Source organism: Ranitomeya imitator, chromosome 2 (genome assembly GCF_032444005.1).
Source record: "Ranitomeya imitator isolate aRanImi1 chromosome 2, aRanImi1.pri, whole genome shotgun sequence".
Taxonomy (NCBI): domain Eukaryota; kingdom Metazoa; phylum Chordata; class Amphibia; order Anura; family Dendrobatidae; genus Ranitomeya; species Ranitomeya imitator.
In genome coordinates this window covers 190,868,000-190,892,252 of record NC_091283.1, presented here as the reverse complement: position 1 = coordinate 190,892,252, position 24,253 = coordinate 190,868,000, and the positions used below count along the sequence as shown (strand labels likewise).

The 24,253-nt window shown below is 42.3% G+C and overlaps 1 protein-coding gene across 1 annotated transcript; it reads left to right on the top strand.

Annotated features, from left to right (window-relative positions):
- Window positions 1-693: 693 nt before the first annotated feature.
- Window positions 694-24,030, top strand: LOC138666317 (transmembrane and coiled-coil domains protein 2-like). The gene is made up of 3 exons (XM_069754544.1): window positions 694-1,310; window positions 23,253-23,388; window positions 23,605-24,030. Exons 1-3 carry the CDS (start codon window positions 694-696, stop codon window positions 24,028-24,030), a joined length of 1,179 nt encoding a protein of 392 aa, XP_069610645.1.
- The last annotated feature ends 223 nt before the right edge of the window (window positions 24,031-24,253 follow it).

Genomic DNA, 24,253 nt, shown 5'->3' with positions numbered 1-24,253 from the left:
CTAAATGCACATACATCAGAGAACTTACAAGCCTCCTCTTGACACTTTTTATAAGTGGGTAAAGTATGGGCATGATCAACTATCCGAATAACAACTTCGATTGATTTATAAATTGCAGATTTATAAAAACTTACAAAAAAGGTTGCAATTCTAATCTCAGTAGGGGACGGCATAAAAAGTGGCTCTAAAGATGAAAAATATTTTGACACTTTGGAAAATATGGAAGCATCTTGTGAAACTGCCTGGACAAACCCTTGCTATATGAAGCTGTCCTCCTTGAAAAATAAAAAGGACACTTACTTACTTCTCACATCCACGCCGTTATAGCAATGTCGGCTCTCTATCTGCCAGGGTCCATGTGGCCTTGTTAAGCCATGTGACCTCTGCGGCCAATCAGTGCCTGCTATTGAGCTGCTGCGCTCTCACTTTCCCCAGACGAATGTTGGACAATTGGAAAAAGTGAGAGTGCAGCAACGGCTATTTCATCTTTTGACGCTATTTTTTCTTAATCAAAAGATTTGGATTCTTTTATTTCGCTGTAGTGTAGAAAAGTAAAGTTTTGTTTGCTACTTTTAGATATGACCCTTTAAGAATAGAACAAGCAAAACTGCAGTAAATCGGACCACTTCATCCCAGGTAGTAACCAATCATCTCGACAACTTGCACGGTCCAGGATGGGCTGAGGATGTCTCCATGAAGTCATATTTTATGCAGAAGATGTTAGATCTATCGGGACAATTACCCACGGAAGAGACTATTGAATTAGAGAACAAAGCTGATTATCTGCATGTGTTGCCTAATGCTTATCAGTATCAGGATTCTCAAGTTCAACCAGAACTGGAAAAAGTGAACAATCCAATGGATGTAGAGATTGCCCATCTGGAAGTTCGTCAGGAAAAGCCTATGGAACAAGAAGAAGTCTACCTCAACAACAAGATATCCAAGATTAACAAAGCCGTAGATGAAGAAGATGTTGACCTGAAATCAGTAGACGGTCTTCAAAACCCTTCTACCCAGCTCACCTCGAGTGAAGGGACTTTGTCTGATACAGTGCAAGACAAGGTTTCGTACACTCATGATAAAGAATCATCATTGACAGTGATCCAATCCCCCGCATTACCCAACCTAGTGGGAGGAACACCGATATCTGGACCATTGGATAGGAAATGTTGCAATAATGAAACTCTCATGAAGGAAATCACTGCCGTGAAGAACAGACAAGATTTCCTAGAAAATGAGTGTCTACAACTAAGTAGTAGATACACGGACAATAATATTATTAGGGAGTTACTTCGAGAACAACATCTCAGGTAGGTTGGAATGGTATTAATAGAAGACTCTGGTGAAAACCATAGTTTTCTGAGTGACTTTTCTCCTGTATCCATGATGTCTGATGCCACTGCCATCTTATATAGATTTTTGCCTAATGAAATATTACCCTAAATAGACCTGGTTCTTCCCATAGCAGCAATCCCTGGTATGGTCACCAATAAAGCCCTGGATGTAGCAGCTGCATATGGAGTAAGTGCATTTTTCGTGGCAAATTGTCCATTGATGCATTATTTTTAAAGTGTGACTATTACATACCACTCTGTTAGCATTGTTACTCACTGCTCCAGTCTCATCCTCATGGATGCAGGTGATCCGCATATGCAAAAGAATTATCTCAAGATGTTTCCCAAGTCTTAAAGGGGTGGTCTGAAATACAAATTAATTTTCATCCTGAATCCCTATATATTTAGTGCCATAATCTAAATTATTTGTATAATATACTTGACTTAAAAATTCCCCATTCTTCGTTAACTACACTATCTAACTGCTTTTCTTTTATTTTTGACCTACTTCATTTTTTATGATGCTTTGTTTGAGAATCCTAGTGCATGCTGGGATACTCAAACAAACCGTCATCAGGAGCACAGGCTGTGGTCACTGCTGCAGCCTCTACCCCTCCCTGAAATGAACTGTCATCAGTGAACTTTGTTTCAGGGGCCGCTACTGGACTCGATAAAGGCTCAGGTGGCATAACAATGCCGTGTGGATGTGCGTGTGTGCACCAAGACAATGCGCTCTCTCACCGGCTCAGATCAGCACTGACAAGCCGGTAACAGAGTGCACTGTCAGTGTGCTTTGTTAGAATACCTGGCATATAGAGTCCAGGGTTGTCTCTGCAAGTGACTTCATGTGAGCAGCAGTGGTCTCTGCATGTTGTGTATTTTGATAAACCGCACTGACAGTGTGCTATGGTGCCAGTTTGTTACTGCTGATCATAGTAACATAGTAACATAGTAACATAGTTAGTAAGGCCGAAAAAAGACATTTGTCCATCCAGTTCAGCCTATATTCCATCATAATAAATCCCCAGATCTACGTCCTTCTACAGAACCTAATAATTGTATGATACAATATTGTTCTGCTCCAGGAACACATCCAGGCCTCTCTTGAACCCCTTGACTGAGTTCGCCATCACCACCTCCTCAGGCAAGCAATTCCAGATTCTCACTGCCCTAACAGTAAAGAATCCTCTTCTATGTTGGTGGAAAAACCTTCTCTCCTCCAGACGCAAAGAATGCCCCCTTGTGCCCGTCACCTTCCTTGGTATAAACAGATCCTCAGCGAGATATTTGTATTGTCCCCTTATATACTTATACATGGTTATTAGATCGCCCCTCAGTCGTCTTTTTTCTAGACTAAATAATCCTAATTTCGCTAATCTATCTGGGTATTGTAGTTCTCCCATCCCCTTTATTAATTTTGTTGCCCTCCTTTGTACTCTCTCTAGTTCCATTATATCCTTCCTGAGCACCGGTGCCCAAAACTGGACACAGTACTCCATGTGCGGTCTAACTAGGGATTTGTACAGAGGCAGTATAATGCTCTCATCATGTGTATCCAGACCTCTTTTAATGCACCCCATGATCCTGTTTGCCTTGGCAGCTGCTGCCTGGCACTGGCTGCTCCAGGTAAGTTTATCATTAACTAGGATCCCCAAGTCCTTCTCCCTGTCAGATTTACCCAGTGGTTTCCCATTCAGTGTGTAATGGTGATATTGATTCCTTCTTCCCATGTGTATAACCTTACATTTATCATTGTTAAACCTCATCTGCCACCTTTCAGCCCAAGTTTCCAACTTATCCAGATCCATCTGTAGCAGAATACTGATCTGAGCCAGCGAGAGAGGGCACTGTCTTTGTGCACACCACACAGTGACAACATCGCACAGAGATTAGCCCAGCCCCTGAAACGAATGTTACTGATGAAGCTTTGTTTTAGGGAGGCTGCGGCAGTGACCGTTTGAGTATCCCAGCATGCACTGTGATTCTCAAATCTGGGCCTGTGCACGCCTTGCAGGTTTCTCGGTGGCGCACCTAGTACACACACTGTTGTGAATTCTGTTGTCGGGCTCCCTCCTGTGGTCATGAATGGTACTTCGGCTGGTTCTGTCCATGGACTTCCTCTGGTGGGTGTTTCTGAGTTTCCTTCCACAGGTGACGAGGTTAATTCGTTAGCTGGCTGCTCTATTTAACTCCACTTAGATCTTTGCTCCATGCCACCTGTCAATGTTCCAGTATTGGTCTATTTCTCTCCTGGATCGTTCTTGTGACCTGTCTTCCCAGCAGAAGCTAAGTTCCTGCTTGTATTTTCTTTGGTTTGCTATTTTTCTGTCCAGCTTGCTATTTTTATTGTTGTCTTGCTTGCTGGAAGCTCTGGGACGCAGAGGGAGCGCCTCCGCACCGTGAGTCGGTGCGGAGGGTCTTTTTGCGCCCTCTGCGTGGTCTTTTTGTAGAGTTTTGTGCTGACCGCAAAGCAACCTGTCCTATCCTCAGTCTGTTCAGTAAGTCGGGCCTCACTTTGCTAAATCTATTTCAGCTCTGTGTTTGTATTTTCATCTTTACTCACAGTCATTATATGTGGGGGGCTGCCTTTTCCTTTGGGGAATTTCTCTGAGGCAAGGTAGGCTTTATTTTTCTATCTTCAGGGCTAGCTAGTTCCTTAGGTTGTGCCGAGTTGCATAGGGAGCGTTAGGAGCAATCCACGGCTATTTCTAGTGTGCGTGATAGGATTAGGGATTGCGGTCAGCAGAGTTCCCACATCCCAGAGCACGTCCTTATTTATCAGTAACAATCACGTCATTCCGTGTGCTCTTAACCACTAGGTCCATTATTGTCCTGACCACCAGGTCATAACAACACACTCCCTGATTCTTAAAGGACCAGCTCGCACACTTTGGAAATTACCACAGCCAAGAGCTCGGAGGTATCAAGCATATAAGGGATGCTCCCCAGTAGGGAGGTACCCGAGCAACCACCTTGATTTAATTAGTTTTGCGCAACTAGTCAGTTGCCAGGTCCAACCAGAACCTATTAATGAAACTCTTGCTGTCTGAATCACTACCTGTCCCTGAACCCATTGTAGCAGAGTGTCAGCCCCCAGCCTTTTTTCAGGGACCATACTGTAATCAGGCCTACATTAGCATTTTCTCTCCTGCATCTAGTGGGGACCTGTGAATCTTTGTTCCTCTCTGCAGGTGGCATCCCTAATACACAAACCTGCATACAGACTGGAGACTGGGCTCCTGAAATATTCTGCCTACTTTGAGCTATCTGTAGCAAATTTCTGCCCAACAAAGAGGCTGATACCAAAAGAGGTTGAACAATAAGCTACATGTTTGGTTTGGTAGTTGGTATGGTGTCTGAGTTGGAATCGATTGTACACAATATTTATCATATGCTCACTGTGAGTTCTCCAATAATCGGCCTAGTAGTGGTAACAGCCTCTAGCAGCCTCCTCTGTTAATCGTCGATCAATTGTGTAATTGTACTGTGCTGATTGGAGGGCTACAAGTTCCAAGGACTCTAAGCGAGGATGCTGAGCGGAACGAGGGTTGCATTTGAAGTGCAGTGCTGTAGATAAGTGCATAGTTAAACACAATATCATAGTTTAACACAAGCGCATAGTTTGGTGTTTTCCTTACTAGTTTTCCATTGTTTTTCTGCTTTTATGTGTACTGTTTATCCCCATTTAATATGCGGTCTATGGTCAATGCTAATAGGTGCGCATTTTGTGAGATATACCCAAAATATGTTCATACAGAATCAGCGTATGGTTTAACTATATAATTTACAAATTACCGGATGGCAAATAGACCCCAGCTAACGATTCTGAAATTTAAAAAATAACTTTAATTAATTAAACAATAATAATAATAATTTGTGCTCATTTAAAAATACAGAGTCCACATTGGTTAGTAATGTCCTAACTTACGGTATTAGCCATTCGGTGTAAATATGATTCCTCCTCTCACAGTGAAATTGCTGTTCCAATTTCCACTGCCTAATGGCTATTATTGGGGCAAGTATTATTCAATCCTTCCCCTTTTGATAGATTTTATCTTGATAAGCTCTCTAACATGGGGGTAGATATTATTCAATCCCTCCCCTTGTGATAATTGTAGTGATCAGTTTCACTGGCTAGTTAGCCTTAGGGGGGTAAATATTATTCAATGCTTCCCCATGTAAGGCCTATCAACAGCAACAGGATATTGTTTGTTAATATTAATTGTGTATTAGCCCTGGTGGCCATGGAATACTCTATGGCATTTATCACTAATGTGGACTGACTGCTGTAAAAATTAAACAGTTTCCTCCCTGACATGTTTCACCATTGGTGGCTTCCTCAGGGAAATGAGGATGCAAATTCAATTGGAACATCAATTTCACTGTGAGAGGAGGAATCATATTTACCCCAAATGGCTAATACCGTAAGTTAGGACATTACTATCCAATGTGGACTCTGTATTTTTAAATCAGCACACATTATTATTATTATTATTATTCTTTCAATAAAAGTTATTTTTTAAATTTTTTAAATCTCAGAATTTTTAGCTAGGGTCTATTTGCTATCTGGAAATTTGTAAATTATCTTGTGACATATATACATGCTTTGAACAGCCATTTGAGGGTAACTATATCTGTGCTTGATGTCAGCAAGTTATCAGTTTGGAAGCCCAGGTAATGGATCTAAATGTGCTGCTGGCAACACTAATGACCATTGCAAACTGGAGTGTTTATAGCTCACTGAGCATGTGTTGGCTGGGGCCAGTGATATGGAGGAGGGTGGAGGTGTGGAAGATCAGTGGGTAGCTTGGTAACAGAATATGGGGTAGGTGGAAAAGTGCCATTGAGCCCAGGCCTGATCTGATACAAGCTAGTAAAAATGTCTGTCTGGCTGATATTAGGAATACAAGCTCAGGACCAGGATTACTACAGCAGGACCTGGACTATGATCACTATAGCAGGACAATGCTCCTAGCAACAAGGAAAACAGCTGGTGTAGGATGACGGGAGATAGCAGTGCGGCAAAGTCCAGACAGATGTTGGTGGCAGAGGACTCTATAATGAGAACTCTGAATGCTGAACAGTTTGTTGTCTACCGAGTGCTCGGGTTCGGCATATTGCGGATCGGATAGACAGATTGCTGGGTGGGTCTGTAGAAAACCCAGCAGTCATGGTATACATTGGTACCAATGACAAAGTTAGAGAGAGGTGAAAGGTCCAAAATTATTTTAGGGAACTAGGACAGAAGCTGAAGGCTAGGACCTCCAAGGTGGTGTTTTCAGAAATACTGTCGGTGCCATGAGCGTCACTAGAAAGACAGCGGGAGCTTATGGAGATAAATAAGTGGCTTATGAATTGGTGCAGGAAGGAAGGGTTTGGGTACATGGATAACTGGGCCAACGTCTCTGTCCGCTATAGGTGCAGGAACGGGCTGCACCTCAATGGGAAAGGTGCAGCTGTGCTGGGGAAAAAATGGTCAGATGGATGGAGGAGCTTTTAAACTAGAATCTGGGGGGAAGCGAGGGTATATGTGCTAAAAAGGGGATAACTAGAGTAGGCAGAGAGAGTGAGACAGTAGGGGTTTAGGAGTGGCTGGGATATGCAAGGACAGTAGGGAGGTTAGTATGAGTAACAAATGTGCTAATAGTATTAAATGTCTGCAGGAAAATTTAAGAAGTCTAGCAAACAAAATGAATTAATTGGAGACCCATATGCCGGCCACAGATTACGATGTGGTGGGCATTACGGAAACCTGGCTTGACAAAAGGCCTGACTGGTTGACAAATGTAGAGGGTTACACTACATCTAGAAAGGACAGGAAAGACAAAAAGTTGGAGGGGTGTGTATTTTTGTCAAAGCCAGCTTAAGATCTATCCTCAATGATGACACTGGGGGCAGCTGCGACAATATAGAGTCACTATGGGAAAATGTACATGGGGATGGCAATAATGGAAAACTGCTAATTGGAGTTTACTACAATCCTCCTAATGTAATAGACAGGGAGTACAAGTTCACTATTGTTTCCAAAAATACAAAAAAGTGTATTGATAATTTACAAAAAGACAGGCTGAATCACATAACACATATTTAAAAAGTCTGTTGCAATGACAGCGGCTGCTGTCATAGCAGATCTGTGCAGGCAAATGATGGACACAGTGACTCCTTGTATGTATCTAGACTAAGAATTGTCTTTTCGCTGTCCGCATTTATATTCTAATCTATGTTCCTACACCATGTTCCAAATTATTAAGCAAATTATATTTTTCTCGGATTTTCCTAAATGGTCGGTGCAAATGACACTCAGTCTAATAAAAGTCATCACCCGTTAGAGCAGGGGTCTCAAACTGCATTCCTCGAGGGCCGCAAACCATGCGTGTTTTCAAGATTTCCTTCACATTGCACAAGGTGCTGGAATCATTATGTGTGTAGGTGATTAAATTATCACCTGTGCAGTACAAGGAAATCCTGAAAACATGACCTGTTTGCAGTCCTCGAGGAATGCAGTTTGAGACCTCTGCGTTAGATTATACATCGAATTTTATTGAAGAAACCTCCCAATGATAACAGTAAAATCTCCAAAATGAATAAAGACTCAAAATGCACTGTTCCAAATTATTAGGCACAGTAGAATTTCTAAACATTTGATATGTTTTAAAGAACTGAAAATGCTCATTTGTGGAATTTGCAGCATTAGGAGGTCACATTCTCTGAACAAAAAAGCTATTTAACTCCAAAACCTCCTAACAGGCCAAGTTACATGTTAACATAGGACCCCTTCTTTGATTTCACCTTCACAATTCGTGCATCCATTGAACTTGTGAGTTTTTGGAGAGTTTCTGTTTCTGCTTGTATTTCTTTGCATGAAGTCAGAATAGCCTCCCAGAGCTGCTGTTTTGATGTGAATGGCCTCCCACCCTCATAGATCTTGTGCTTGATGATACTCCAAAGGTTCTCTATAGGGTTGAGGTCAGGTGAAGAGGGTGGCCACACCATGAGCTTATCTCCTTTTATGCCCATAGCAGCCAATGACTCAGAGGTATTCTTTGCAGCATGGTGCATTGTCATGCATGAAGATGATTTTGCTCCTGAAGGCACATTTCTGCTTTTTAGACCATGGAAGAAAGTTGTCAGTCAGAAACTCTGTATACTTTGCAGAGGTCATTTTCACAAAAAAAAAAAAAAAAAAAATTAATTAACTGGTTCATGCAGCTTTACATGAACACCCAAGCCTTACACTATGGCTGGTCCGAATAACTATAGCAATTGTTACCATCCACCTCTCGTGTCTCCCCTTTTCCTCATAGTTTGTAAGCTTACGAGCAGGGCCCTCACTCCTCTTGGTATCTGTTTTGAACTGTATTTCTGTTATGCTGTAATGTCTATTGTATGTACAAGTCCCCTCTATAATTTGTAAAGCGCTGCGGAATATGTTGGCGCTATATAAATAAAAATTATTATTATTATTATTCACACCATCAGGAACCTTAAAGGGCCCTACCAGCTTTTTCTCCATGATTCCGGCCTAAAACATGACTCCTCCATCTCCTTGCTGACGTCGTAGCCTCGTTGGGACATGGTGGCCTCCACCAACCATCCACTACTCCATCCATCTGGACCATCCAGGGTTGCTCGACACTCATCAGTAAACAAGACTGTTTGAAAATTAGTCTTCATGTATGTCTGGGCCCACTGCAACCGTGTCTGCCTGTGAACACCGTTTAGGGGTGGTCAAATAGTAGGTTTATGAACCATAGCAAGCCTTTGAAGGATCCTACACTTTGAGGTTTGAGGGACTCCAGAGGCACCAGCAGTTTCAAATATCTGTTTGCTGGTTTGTAATGGCTTTTTAGCAGCTGCTCTCTATATCCGATGGACTTGTCTGGCAGAAACCTTCCTCATTCTGCCTTTATCAGCACGAACACATCTGTGCTCAGAATCAGCCACAAATCTCTTAACAGTACGATGATCAAGCTTAAGTTTTTGGGAAATATCTAATGTTTTCATCCCTTGACCAAGGCATTGCACTATTTGATGCTTTTCGGCAACAGAGAGATCCTTTTTATTTCCCATGTTACTTGAAACCTGTGACCTGCTTAATAATGTGGAACATCATTTTTAAGTAGTTTTCCTTTAATTAGAATCACCTGGAAAACTAATTATCACATGTGTTTAAGATTGATTTCAGTGATCCATTGAGCCCTGAGACACAATACCATCCATGAGTTTATTTGAAAAACAAAACAATTAAATCTTCATGACACTTAAATCCAATTTGCATAATAATTTGGAACACGGTGTATATATGAGGGATTAGTGGCTTTTGGTGTATCATGTTGATTATATAGAATTATGTTGTTACACAGTTATGTTATTAGATTTATTCATATTCAAAACATGACGTTATAGTTTATGCACTAGCATTTTATTTATTGATCCCTCCATAATATGGTAATATATGGACTATTACTACAGAAATACCTGACCATTTCTTTTACCTTACTCTCCCATGAATGCATGTGTTACCAATGGGGTTGTGGGTTATCAATGGGTCGGCATGTCTGCAGCAGCCCTCTATGATTGTCATTGCCAGATATCTATGAGCGCTGCCCCGTGGTTAGCGCTCATAGCAAGTGAGTGTTTCTGATACACACAGGCGATCTGATTATTGCCTATATATATATTGTATATAGCAGAAATGATCGAAGTATTGCAGATCCTAGACTCCCATGGCTACATGGGGACTACTGAAGCATGCAAAAAGTAAAAAAAAAATATTTTTAAAAATTATTAAAAAATAAAAAATATAAAAGTTCAAATCACCCCCCTTTCGCCCCATTTAAAATAAAACAATTAAAAAAATCAAGTATACACATATATGGTATTGTCAGAATCATCCGATTTATCAATATAACAAAAAGTAACCCGATCGTTAAATGGCGTAACGAGAAAAAAATTCAAAATACCAGAATTATGTGTAACACCCCAGGTAACCGGTTGTTAAAGTGGTATTGCCTTCCTCTCGGGGAGGGTGATGCCATGCTTAGAAGCAAAGAAGGATCCCTTTAACAAGTAACCAGTACATGCAACACTGTTCTGACTCCAGGCCAGAAGGTGGAGCCCGGGTTCAGTGGATCTTCCCTATATATTCTGGCTGGAGGAGGAGTAACTTAGAAAGTCTGTGAGAGGACTCTGTCAGAGGGACAGAGAAGAGAGGAAGCAGACAGAGAGAGTCTGAGAGCGGAAAGCTGAGGCCGTGTGTTGTGAATTCTGCTCTTGGGCTCCCTCCGGTGGTTATGAGTGGTAGTGCTGCGGTAGTTGGATCGCAGCATTTATCAGGTGTATCTATTTTTTTCAATTTGGGCTGGGCTATATAGCCTTGCTTGATCCTTTAGTCAGTGCCAGTTGTCCATTGTTTTTGGAGGATCCACATCCCTTCTGGTCTCTCCTGTTTGCTGTGCTTTTCTTCAAAGATAAGTCCTGGCTTTGTTTTTGCTGTCCACCTGCTGTGGACCTCATAGTTCTGTGCATTTTCATGTTTTTGTCTCCTCCAGCTTAGTCTGTGAAGGATTTTTTGCAGCCTAGCTATTTCTCTGGAGATGCAGATATACCCATGTCTTTAGTCAGATGTGGTGTTTTGTATTTTCTGTGGTGGATATTTTCTAGTGTTTTAATACTGACCGCATAGTACTCTGTTCTATTCTTTCTTTTTAGCTAGTATGGCCTCCTATGCTAAATCCTGTTTTCATTTCTGCGTATGTTATTTCCCTCTCCTCTCACAGTCAATATTTGTGGGGGGCTGTCTTTCCTTTGGGGATTTTCTCTGAGGCAGATAGGTTTCCTGTTTCTGTCTTTAGGGGTAGTTATTTCTTAGGCTGTGTCGAGGGTTCTAGGGAGTGTTAGATACCCCCCACGGCTACTTCTAGTTGCGCTGTTAAGTTCAGGGTTTGCGGTCAGTACAGGTTCCACCTTCTCCAGAGTACGTCTCATGCTGCTCCAAGGCCACCAGATCATAACAGCCGTGCAGATGAGTGGATCTGCAGCTCCTGGAAGGAGAGAGGAACACAGCAGTCTGTAGGAGACTGAAAGGGGAAGAGAGGCACAGGAGAGTAAAGAGCTGCAGGGAAGCTGCGACTGAGCTCCCTCCACGCTGAAGCGCAGAACACCGGTAGCCAGAAGACCGAGGTTGTGGGGGAAGAAAGAGGACCTGCTGTGAGCAATGAACATGCACATGCCATTGAGGTAGACAAGCGGTGGACTAGGCATTTTACACTGGACCTCTTCACCACTAAGCACAGTTCTTTTCATCCATCTGGCTAGATGGACAGTTAACTCTAAGTAATCAGAGCATAAGGCTACAGATTTATGATTAATCCTCACGTATTTCTATCAACCACATTAGTACGTAACTGATGAAGGTCCCCTGTGATCTGGGGTTGGGTGAGGGCTTAATTTTTGCATGCCAAGCTGATGTTTTTAAAGACACCATTTTGGTGAAGATACGATCTTTTTAGCGCTCGTTATTGCATTTTAATGCAATGTCGTTTCGACAAAAAAAACGTAATTCTGGCATTTCAAATTTGTTTCTCCCTACGCTGTTTAGCAATCAGGTTAATCCTTTTTTTATTGATAGATCGGGCGATTCTGAACGCAGCGATACCAAATATGTGTAGGTTTTTTTATTGTTTTAATTCGAATGGGGCGAAAGGGGGTAATTTAAACTTTTATTTTTTTTATTTTTTTCAAAACATTTTTTTTAACTTTTGCCATGCTTCAATAGCCTCCATAGGAGGCTAGAAGCTGGCATAACCTGATCGGCTCTGCTACATAGGAGGGATGCTCAAATCACTCCTATGTAGATTTACTGCATTGCTATGAGCGCCGACCACAGGGTGGCGCTCACAGCAATCCAGCATTAGCAACCATAGAGGTCTTCAATAGACCACTGATTGTCATGCCGACGCATTGCTGACCCCCGATCACGTGACGGGGGTCAGCGATGTGCTCATTTCTGGCCTGATGGCCGTGAGCGCTAGTTAAATGCCGCTGTCAGTGTTTGACAGCGGCATTTAGCTAGTTTATAGCAGCGGGTGGATCGTGATTCCACCCCCTGCTATTGCGGGCACATGTCAGCTGTACAAAACAGCCCACCGCCGGAGCCCATATCAAAGCGGGGGTTCTGACCTCGGACGTACTATCCTGTCCAAGGTCAGAAAGGGGTTAAATAAAAGGAACCTAAATGATCTAGAGAATAATAATTGCAGGTCAGTGAACATGATTTAAAAAAAAAAACAACTGTGGAATTGCACTTTTTTCTCCAATTTCACCACACTTGGAATTTTTCTCCTGTTTTCCGGTACAAGATATGTTAAAACTAATGGTGTTGTCCTGCAAAAAATAAGCCCTCATACAGCCATATTGACTGAAAAATAAAAAAGTTATGGCCCTGGGAAGAAGGGGAGCAAAAAAACAGAAATTCAAAAACTGAAATACCCATGGTTGTTAAGGGGATAAGGATCTGCACTGTCCATGCCTGTTACTTTGTTATGGACCTTTGGCTATAAACAACTGTGTTTTTGCAATAGGACTTTTTTAATCTATGTTATGTGATTCATCCTGTCTTTTTATAAATTATCAATAAATGTTTTATGTAATTTTGAACACAGTAGTGGACTTGTACTCCCTGTCCATTGTAGGAACTATTCATTTAGGAGTGTCCGTCTGGACATTTTGTTCTGGTCAGTTTTGAGGCTTATGGCCAAGTGAGATATCTATTGACTAATGCTCATGGTTCGGATGATATTGATGCTAGGTCTCCTAATAAAGCTGAACAGGTAGAGATGAAATGCTACAACAAATTAAAAATGCAGCACATTATAATAGGGTCCTTACTATAGGGGATTTTAACTATCCAAACATTCAGTGGGACATAGAATCTTCTGGTCGTGCTAAAAGCTGTAAGTTCTTATCAACAATTCAAGATAATTACCTCTCTCCGCTGGTAGATCATCCAACTGGAGAGATAATCTGCTGGATCTGGTTCTGTCTAATTGTCACGCTGTGATGTCTTCAGTAAAGGTACCGTCACACTAAGCGACGCTGCAGCGATACCGACAACGATGGCGATCGCTGCAGCGTCGCTGTTTGGTCACTGGAGAGCTGTCACACAGACAGCTCTCCAGTGACCAACGATCCTGACGTCCCCGGGTAACCAGGGTAAACAACGGGATACTAAGCGCAGGGCCGCGCTTAGTAACCCGATGTTTACCCTGGTTACCGTTGTAAATGTAAAAAAAGAAACACTACATACTTACATTCCCGGTGTCTGGTCAGGTCCCTCGCCTTCAGCTTCCAGCACTGACTGAGCGCCGGCCGTAAAGTACAGCGGTGACGTCACCGCTGTGCTTTGCTTTACGGCTGGCCGGCGCTGACCAGTCAGTGCGGGAAGCTGAAGGCGAGGGACCTGACCAGACACCGGGAATGTAAGTATGTAGTGTTTGTTTTTTTACATTTACAACGGTAACCAGGGTAAACATCGGGTTACTAAGCGCGGCCCTGCGCTTAGTAACCCGATGTTTACCCTGGTTACCAGTGACGACATCGCTGAATCGGTGTCACACACGCCGATTCAGCGATGTCAGCGGGAGATCCAGCGACGAAATAAAGTGCTGGATTTTCCCCAGCGACCAACGATCTCCCAGCAGGGACCTGATCGTTGGTCGCTGTCATACATAACGATTTAGTTAACGATATCGTTGCTACGTCACAAAAAGCAACGATATCGTTATGTGTGACGGTACCCTAAGGAAGGGGGGCCTCAAACTGTCCCTGCAACTGGGACCCTAACTATCCCTGCCCCGGGGGTACTCTTGATGGTAGAAAGGACCGTATCTCCGACGTTACTGTGCTCCTGTTAATCCCTGGTCTGTCCCCTTCCCCACCCCCATCGACCCTCATGGAAATGTAATGTGAATAAGACACACAAGATAGAACAGGGATAACAGAAATCCTCTATCACACATTAGCAGTAACCAACAATAGGAAGGAGGATAGGGACAGGGAGGAATAAACTAAACGAGAAACAGGGATGAGGAGATGAACACACATAGAATACACAACACCTCTACAACAACTTCTCTCCAAAACACTGAGCTTAAGTACACCGCACAGAAAGACAAATTTCAAATAGCAACAGCCTCCTATTCAGCACAGTGTCTCCTAAGGGCAAGGAAGCAAAGCTTTCACTGGCAAGACAGAGAGGGTATGGTCAGGTGTTATAGGAAGAGTTAATGACCAGCTCAGAAACAGCTGAAATGGAGCTGCATGTTTCTGACCAGCATAGAAAGAGTCGTTAACCTCTTCAGCACCAAAGGAAACCAAATTCATCTAATATGGCACACAAGCACACAGACTAAACGGAATATCTGCGACTCACAATACGTAGTAATCTTCTAATCCCAGATCTCCCAGGTTGGCGTGAGATACTCGTGACTCAAGTAGACCAGATACAATTTCAGGTCTACAGGTCCAGGAGCATTTGGGAAGCAGTGACCATAATATGGTAAGTTTCACTTTCAAACAAACCCACAAAAGGGGAAATGCAAAAACCTGTACCTTTAGGAAAGCTGATTTCAACAAATTAAGGGAAGAGCTTAATTGTGTAGACTGGAACCATGTCATGGTAATTGGGGATACCGACCATTAATGGGGTGTGTTTAACCCCTTAGTGACAGAGCCAATTTGGTACTTAATGACCGAGCCAATTTTTACAAATCTGACCACTGTCAATTTATGAGGTTATAACTCTGGAACGCTTTAACGGATCCCGCTGATTCTGAAATAGTTTTTTTTCGTGACATATTGTACTTCATGTTAGTGTTAACATTTCTTCGATATTACTTGCAATTATTTATAAAAAACAGAAATATAGCGAAAATTTTTAAAATTTTGCAATTTTCAAACTTTGCATTTTTATGCCCTTAAATCCGAGAGATATGTAAAAAAAATAGTTAATAAATAACATTTCTCTCATGTCTACTTTACATCAGCACAATTTTGGGAACAAAATTTTTTTTGTTAGGGAGTGGTTAAAAGTTGACCAGCAATTTCTCATTTTTACAACACCATTTTTTTTTAGTGACCACATCACATTTGAAGTCATTTTGAGGGATCTATATGATAGAAAATAACCAAGTATGACACCATTCTAAAAACTGCACACCTCAAGGTGCTCAAAACCACATTCAAGAAGTTGATTAACCCTTTACGTGCTTGGCAGGAACTGAAACAATGTGGAAGGAAAAAATGAACATTTAACTTTTTTTTGCAAACATTTTACTTCAGAACCATTTTTTTTTTATTTTCACAAGTGTAAAAACAGAAATTTAGCCATAAATTTTGTTGTACAATTTCTCCTGAGTACGTCGATACCCCATATGTGGGGGTAAACCACTGTTTCGGCGCACCGCAGAGCTTGGAAGAGAAGGAGTGCCGTTTTACTTTTTCAATGTAGAATTGGCTGGAATTGAGATTGGACGCCATGTCGCGTTTGGAGAGCCCCTGATGTCCCTAAACAGTGGAAACCCCCCACAAGTGACACCATTTTGGAAACTAGACCCCTTAAGGAACTTATCTAGATGTGTGGTGAGCACTTTAAACCCCCAGGTGCTTCACAGAAGATTATAAAGTAGAGCCGTGAAAATAAAAAATCGCATTTGTTTACACAAAAATGATTTTTTAGCCCCCAAGTTTTTATTCTCACAAAGGTAACAGGAGAAATTGGACCCCAAGAGTTGTTGTCCAATTTATCCCGAGTACGCTGTTGCCCCATATGTGGGGATAAACCACTGTTTGGGCGCACGGCAGAGCTCAGAAGGGAGGGAGCACAATTTGACTTTTTGAGCGCAAAATTGGCTGTAGTGTTTGGAGACCCCCTGATGTACCTAAAAAGTGGGAAAAAAACAATTCTAACTCCAAACCTAACCCCAACACACCCCTAACCCTAATCCCAACCCGATCCAAAATCCTAATCACAACTCTAACGATAATCACAACCCTAACCCCAAAACAGCCCTAATCTCAACACTAACCATAACCCTAATCAAAACCCTAAATCCAACACACCCCTAATCCTAATCTCAACCCTAACCTCAAACCTAACCCTAATTCCAATACACCCCTAACCCTAATCTCAACCCTAACCTTAACCCTAATCCCAAACCTAACTCTAATCCCAAACATAACCCTAATGCCAACCCTAATCCAAGCCCTAACCCTTATCCCAACTCTAACCCTAACTTTAGCCGCAACCCTAGCCCTAACTTTAGCCCCAACCCTAGCCCTAACTTTAGCCCTAACCATAACCCTAGCCCTAACCCTAAATTTAGCCCCAACCCTAACCCCAACCCTAGCCCTAACTTTAGCCCCAACCCTAACCCTAGCCCTAACCCTAGCCCTAAGGCTTTTTTCACACTTGCATCATGTGGCATCCGTCGCAATCCGTCGTTTTGGACAAAAAAGGATCCTGCAAATGTGCCCACAGGATGCGTTTTTTGCCCATAGACTTGTATTGCCGACAGATCGAGACGGATGGCCACACGTCACGTCCGTCATGCACTGGATCCGATGTGTTTTGGTGGACCGTCGTCACAAAAAACATTCAATGTAATGTTTTTTTGTACGTCGTGTCCGCCATTTCGGACCGCGCATGCGTGGCCGTAACTCTGCCCCCTCCTCCCCAGGACATAGACTGGGCAGCGGATGCGTTGAAAAACTGCATCCGCTGCCCACGTTGTGCACAATTTTCACAACATGCGTCGGTACGCATTGCGACGGCCCCGTACAGACGCAAGTGTGAAAGAAGCCTAACCCTAGCCCTAACCCTAGCCCTAACCCTAAATTTAGCCCCAACCCTAACCCTAAATTTAGCCCCAACCTTAACCCTAACTTTAGCCCCAACCCTAATCCTAACCCTAAATTTAGCCACAACCCTAACCCTAACCCTAAATTTACCCCAACCCTAACCCTAAATTTAGCCCCAACCCTAACCCTAATTTTAGCCCCAACTCCTCTAGCTGCGCCCGCCATTTTCTTACCGGATGAAGAAGCCGGCGGGCAGGAGGGGACACAGGAAGATCCAGGGACACCGGTAAGTATAACAGGGTCCCTGAATCCCCCTATTTCTCTGTCCTCTGATGTGCGATCACATCAGAGGACAGAGAATAACACACCGCTTTTTTTTTTTGCGGTCGCCGGTAAACAGTTAATTACCGGCGACCGCAAAACAGGGGTCGGTAAAAACTGACCCCGATCATGTTCTTTGGGGTCTCATCTACCCCCGGCAGCTGAGACCCCAAAGATTTTCCGAGTGCCGGGCATGCGCCCGCCATTTTTTGGCCGGAACAAGATGGCGGCAGCCATCGGGAGCCACGAGGAGCACCGGGGGAGACAGGTGAGTATTGGGGGCGGATGGGGGACCCCATTTCTCTGTCCTCTGATGTGCGATTACATCGGAGGACAGAGAAATTAAATGGGAAATCGCGTTTTGTTTTTCTTTGTGACCGCCGGTAAACGGTTAATTACCGGTGATTGCAACCCGGGGGTCAGTAAAACCCCCCAGAACCATGTTCTCTGGGGTCTCGGCTACCCCCGGTAACCGTGATGCCAGAGAAAATCTGACTCTGGAGGGCGCTATTCACTTTTTCCACAGCGCCGTTAATTAACGGCGCTGTGGTTTAAGTACCCTTAACTGCCGCCGTTAAAAGGCGTATCGGCGGTCGTTAAGGGGTTAAAGAAATACTACTAGAGTCCTGTAGAAAACTTATACCCTCTGGTAATAAAAAGTCCAGGAATAAAAAGAAACCATTATGGATAAATAAGACACCACAAAGTTTAATAAACAAAGGGCATTCAAAATCTTGAAGGCCGAGAATACAGAAATAGTATTTGAGGAGAATAAAGATCTCAATAGGAAATGTAAAAAAAGAAATCAAGCTGCAATGTTATCTACAGAAAAAAACAAATCGCCAGTGACATTAACCCCTTACCGACATCGGGCGTAATAGTACACCAATGTCAGTATCCTTCCCTTTGATGTGGGCTCCGGCGCTGAGCCCACATCTTTTCTGAGACATGTCAGCTGTTTTGAATAGCTGACATGTGACCGCAATAGCTGTGTGTGAAATCGCCATCCATTAAATAGTTAAATGCCGCTGTCAAACTCTGACAGCGGCATTTAAATGGCGCTTCCAGCAATCGCGCCGGAAATACGCACACCGGTGACCTGCGTCATGTGATCGCGGGTCACTGGTGTGTCGGCATGACAACCCGAGATCTCCTGGAGACCACTATGGTTGTCAGTGCCAGATTGCTGTGAGCGCCACCCAGTGGTCGGCGCTCATAGCAAGTCAGCAACTCTACTACATAGAGGCGATCTCAACATCGCCTCTATGTAGCAGAGCCGATTGGGTTATAGCAGCTTCTAGTCTCCTATGGAGACTATTGAAGCATGCCAAAAGTAAAAAACAATATATTTTTAAAAATATACAAAAATGTTTTTAAAAATATAAAAATTCTAATCACCCCTCTTTCGCCCCATTCAAAATAAAACAATACAAATAAAATCAAACATACACATATTTGGTATCATCGCATTCAGAATCGCCAAATCTATCAATAATAAAAAGATTAACCAGATCGCTAAACGGCGTAGAATAAAAGTCAAAACGCCAAAGTTACATTTTTTGGATCACCGCGACATTCCACTAAAATGCAATAACGTGCGATCAAAAGATCATATCTGCACCAAAATGGTATCATTAAAAATGTCAGCTCGGCGCACAAAAAAATAAGCCCTCATGCAACCCAAGATCATGAAAAATGGAGACGCTACAGGTATTGGAACATGGCATAAATTATTTTTTTTTAACAAAGTTTGGAATTTTGTTCATCACTTAGATAAGAAAAAGACCTACACATGTTTGGTGTCTATGAACTCGTAATTACCTGGAAAATTATAATGGCAGGTCTGTTTTAGCATTTAGTGAACCTAGTAAAAAAGCCAAACAAAAAACAAGTGTGGGATTGCACTTTTTTTGCAATTTCACAGCACTTGGAATTTTTTTCCCATTTTCTAGTACACAACATGGTAAAATCAATGGCGTCATTCAAAAGTACAACTCGTCCCACAAAAAAACAAGCCCTCACATGGCCATGTTGACGGAAAAACAAAAAAGTTATGGCTCTGGAAAGAAGGGGAGCGAAAAACTAAAATGCCAAACCAAAAAAAGCTTGGGGGTAAAGGGGTTAAATTACAATAAATCCCCCAAAATTAAATAAATACATCAATGCCAAAAAGAAAAAAAAATGATTTTATAGGCCACTTCAAAGAAAATAATAAGATAATTATAGAGGACAAAGAAAAGGCTGAAATATTAAACAAGCACTTCTCATCCATGTTAACCAATGCACTGACTGTTCCAAAGAGCATTGAACAAAAATCAAAGTTCACCATCTAATATAGCTAGTTTAAATCAAGAAGAAGTACACATGCGTCTAAGCAAATTAAACACTGAGAAATCCCCCATCCTAGATGGCATTCACCCACGGATGTTGAGGGAGTTGAGCACAGTAATTGACAGACCGCTGTGTCTCATATTCTTAGACTTTCTTATAACAGGGGTGGTGCCACAGGATTGGAGGATAGCTGATGTGGTACCGATATTTAATAAAGGTAAGAAGGTTAATCCAGACAACTATCGTCAGGTAAGTATGACATCAGTAGTGTGCAAAGTTTTTGAGGGGGGTAAAAGAGATGAGCACAAAAAATGAGCATGGATTAAATTGGTATACATGCAGCACATAAACGCATATTCACATTAGCCATAAAGCGCATGAAACCTACAAGAAACAAAATGAGCAAAAATCCCTGCTGTAACTAAATTAGTAAAAAGCAAGTGCATTTAAATAACTTAGTAATACTGTTTTTGATCAAAAATAGCATAAACGCCATCCCACCATCATCAAGGTGCCCTGATCAGGACGGTCCTACGCTGTCTAATATTATAAACCTTACCATGTGTCAGCGTTGACCTCAGTGTGTGAATAAGGGCAGACAAAAGGACTGGATCCCAATCTATGGACACCAGTCTAGGGAAGCTTTTAAATGTAATTTCCGGCTCAGAAAAGCGAGGCCACGCCCCGGCTTGCACAAAATGCAAAAATACAAAGAAAAACACAAAAATTGAGCTATGATTAAGTTGGTATACATGCAGCACATAAACGCATGTTCACATTGGCCATAAAGCGCACAAAACCTACAAGAAACAAAATAAGCAAAAAAAACCTGTTGTAACTAAATAAGTAAAAAGCAAAAGTGGATTTAAACAACTCACTAGAGTCCTGTAGAAAACTTATGCCCTCTGGTAATAAAAAGAAGGCCGAGAATATAGAAATAGTATTTGAGGAGAATAAAGATCTCAATAAGGCTGGTTTCACATTTGCGTTCAGGAGGGCTGCGGATAGCTGCGTACTTCCTCCCTTCTTCCTCCCTGAAGCTCCGCCTGAGCTCCGCCTACTTCTGTATGCGTCCTGCGTTTCCTTGGGTACCTATCTTTAACATTGGGTACGCAGGGACATGCATTGTATGTGGATGCCTCCACATGCGGCGATTTGACGTGCCCAGCGACCGCATGAAAACACAAAATTTAGCGTTTCTGTGCGTTCGCCGCACACGTCAAATCGCCACATGCGGACGCATCCGCATGCAACGCATGTCCCTGCGTACCCAATGTTTAAAGATAGGTACACAGGATGCATACAGAAGTAGGCGGAGCTTCAGGGAGGAAGAAAGGAGGAAGTACGCAGCCATCCGCAGCCCTCTCTGAGTGCAAATGTGAAACTAGCTTAAGAAATGTGAAAAAGAAATCAAACTGCAATGTTATCTACAGAAAAAAATCGCCAGCGACATTAAAATACCATAAATCCCCAAAAATGTAATAAATATATCAATACCAAAAAGAAAAAAATGGATTGTGTAGGCCCCTGAAAAGACAATAATAATGAGATAATTATAGAGGACAAAGAAAGGCTGAGATATTAAACAGGAACTTCTCATTCATGTTCACCAATGCACTGACTGTTCCAAAGATCATTCAACAAAAATCAAAGTTCACCATCTGATATAACTAGTTTAACACAAGAAGAAGTACACATGCATCTAAGCAAATTAAATATTGACAAATCCCCTGCACAGATGGCATTCACCCACGGATGTTAAGGGAGTTGAGCACAGTAATTGACAGACCACTGTATCTCATATTCTGAGACACTCTTGTAACAGGGGTGGTGCCACAGGATTGGAGGATGGCTGATGTGGTACCGATATTTAAGAAAGGTAAGAAGGTGAATGCAGACAACTACTATCAGGTAAGTCTGACATCAGTAGTGTGCAAAGTTTTTGAGGGCATTACAAGAGATGACATGTGGAGATATATTGCAGAGAATAATATAATAAATGACAACCAGCATGGAATTCATGAGGGATAAGTCATGTCTGATGTTGGGTTTCTATGAGGAGGTAAGTACAAATCTGGATGTTGGTAATGCGGCTGATTTGATTTATCTGGACTTTGCAAAAGCATTTGCTACTGTACCACATAACAGACTTAAACTGAAGCTACAGAAGCAAGGACTGGGGGAAACTATATGCAGATGGGTAAAGGAACTGGCTAAGTGACAGGAAACAAACAGTCATTGTAAATTGTATGTTCTCTAAATGGGATATAGGAAGCAGTGGGGTCAACAGGGATCTGTACTGGGACTGATTCTCTTTAACCTCTTTATTAATGACCTAGTGGATGGGATTGAGAGTAAAGTGTCAGTCTTTGCTGACAACACCAGACTATGTAAGATATTAAAATCTGACCTTGACTTTACAATATTGCAAAACGATCTAGATAAGATGTCTGATGGGCAAACACTCAGCAAATGAGATTTAATGTAGATAAATGTAGAGTAATGCACCTAGGACGGAGTAATCCTACTGCTGCATATACATTAGATGGGAGAATCCTCGGGACTACAGAACAGGAGAAGGACGGGGCTTCTGGTTACAAGTAAACTAAGCAGCAGCACTTAATGTCAAGATGCAGCTGCAAAAGCAAATAAGATTTTAGGATGTATAAAAAGAGAGATAAAATCCCGCAATCTCAACTTATTATTACCCCTTTATAAATCACTGGTGAGGCCACATCTAGAATATGGGAATTAGTTTTAGGCTCCACATTTTAAAAAGGATATTCAGAAGATAGAGTCAGTTCAAAGACAAGCAACTAGAACATTACACGGAATGGAGGCCCGTCATATGGTGAGAGGTTGGAAAAGATGGGCTTCTTTAGCTCAGAAAAAAAGATGCCTCAGAGATCTCATTTACATGTATAAATATAGTCAGTACAAAGGACGACATAGGACTTAAGGTACCTTCACACTAAACGACGCTGCAGCGATCCAGACAACGATCCGGATCGCTGCAGCGTCGCTGTTTGGTCGCTGGAGAGCTGTCACACAGACAGCTCTCCAGCGACCAACGATGCCGGTAACCAGGGTAAACATCGGGTTACTAAGTGCAGGGCCGCGCTTAGTAACCCGATGTTTACCCTGGATACCATCCTAAAAGTAAAAAAAAAAAACACTACATACTTACCTACCACTGTCTGTCCTCGGCGTTCCTTTAATTTAGTGACAAAATGTACAATTGGTGGAGGAAGGTTGAACTTGATGGACTATGGTCTTTTTTCAACCTATATAACTATGTAACTATGATAGGGGGCAACAGAGGGCTGTTAACATGACCCCCTTCACCCCCCACAGCTGTGATATTTGACATATAGTTTGCTGAGATTTGTTCCCTGCTCATTCAATAAGGTACAACCAGCTACTGGTAAATATGAACGACCTACAGGAGCAACAGAACGCGGAGATGGAAAATATGAAGGAGGTGATTTTCTTCATGGAGGAAAATATAGCCTACCAGTGCACTGAGCACAGCAGAGACATCTGGGTCAGTGCACCGCTCCTATTCTCTATATACAGCACATCTGTAAAAAGGATCCAGCATCTGCGCTCCAGATGTGTACGTTCTGATACTGCAGCTGGGGAAAGCATGCTCAATGCTGATCGGCCCCATAGACGAGGCTTGTAGCCCTGGAGTACACGTAAGGAGCACAGACTGAGAAGTTTGGCTCTATGATATTTTTACATATCTCTCTTATTACAGGATGAGATGGGACTATTCCATAGTCGCCTTTCTAAAATTGAGACCGAGCAGAAGCAGAATAGTTCGTCATTGGGGAAAGACGCCAGCTGCCAAGTCAAGAACCTTTTGCCAACCCTTTTGACTAACATCAGCCAAATACTCTTTTGCAAAGTCATGATGATCTGCTTAACTGTCACTGTGATCGTCCTTCTGACATGTCTATGTGCAGTCTCCATAAGTTTCATCCCCTTCAATACACCTGCCATTTACATCACATTGACACTGACCCTTGTATATGGCGTCCTCAAGCACTGGAGCGCAGTGTCAGACACCCTACGGAGGTCTTGGCCGGTTGCTCATGCCATGCATCTTATCAATAGACTCATTAATAATTACAATTTTTCATCTGCATTGGAAGAAGCCTGGGAACTACTAATTGAGGGCTAAACAAAACCAGTGAATGACCCAAAACAATGCACTTGCAAGTAATCACACTGACACCCCATGTCTTAAGCCCATACCCCTCGTTATTTCGTTACTCTGTTCTGTTTTTGCATGTTCGTTAATTATTTTATTAAAGTCTGTTATTATCCAGTGTACATGTGCTATCCATCATTTCCTGTGTACAGACAAGATCATCATAGTGATACAATATTAGGAAATGTAAAGA

Bases quoted from the DNA above. Each gene is read 5' to 3' on its own strand.
- LOC138666317 (XM_069754544.1), top strand. From the start codon at position 694: ATGAAGTCATATTTTATGCAGAAGATGTTAGATCTATCGGGACAATTA. The intron at 1,311-23,252 runs GTAGGTTGGAAT...TCATTCAATAAG, and splicing joins CTTCGAGAACAACATCTCAG to GTACAACCAGCTACTGGTAA. The intron at 23,389-23,604 runs GTCAGTGCACCG...CTCTTATTACAG, and splicing joins AGCACAGCAGAGACATCTGG to GATGAGATGGGACTATTCCA.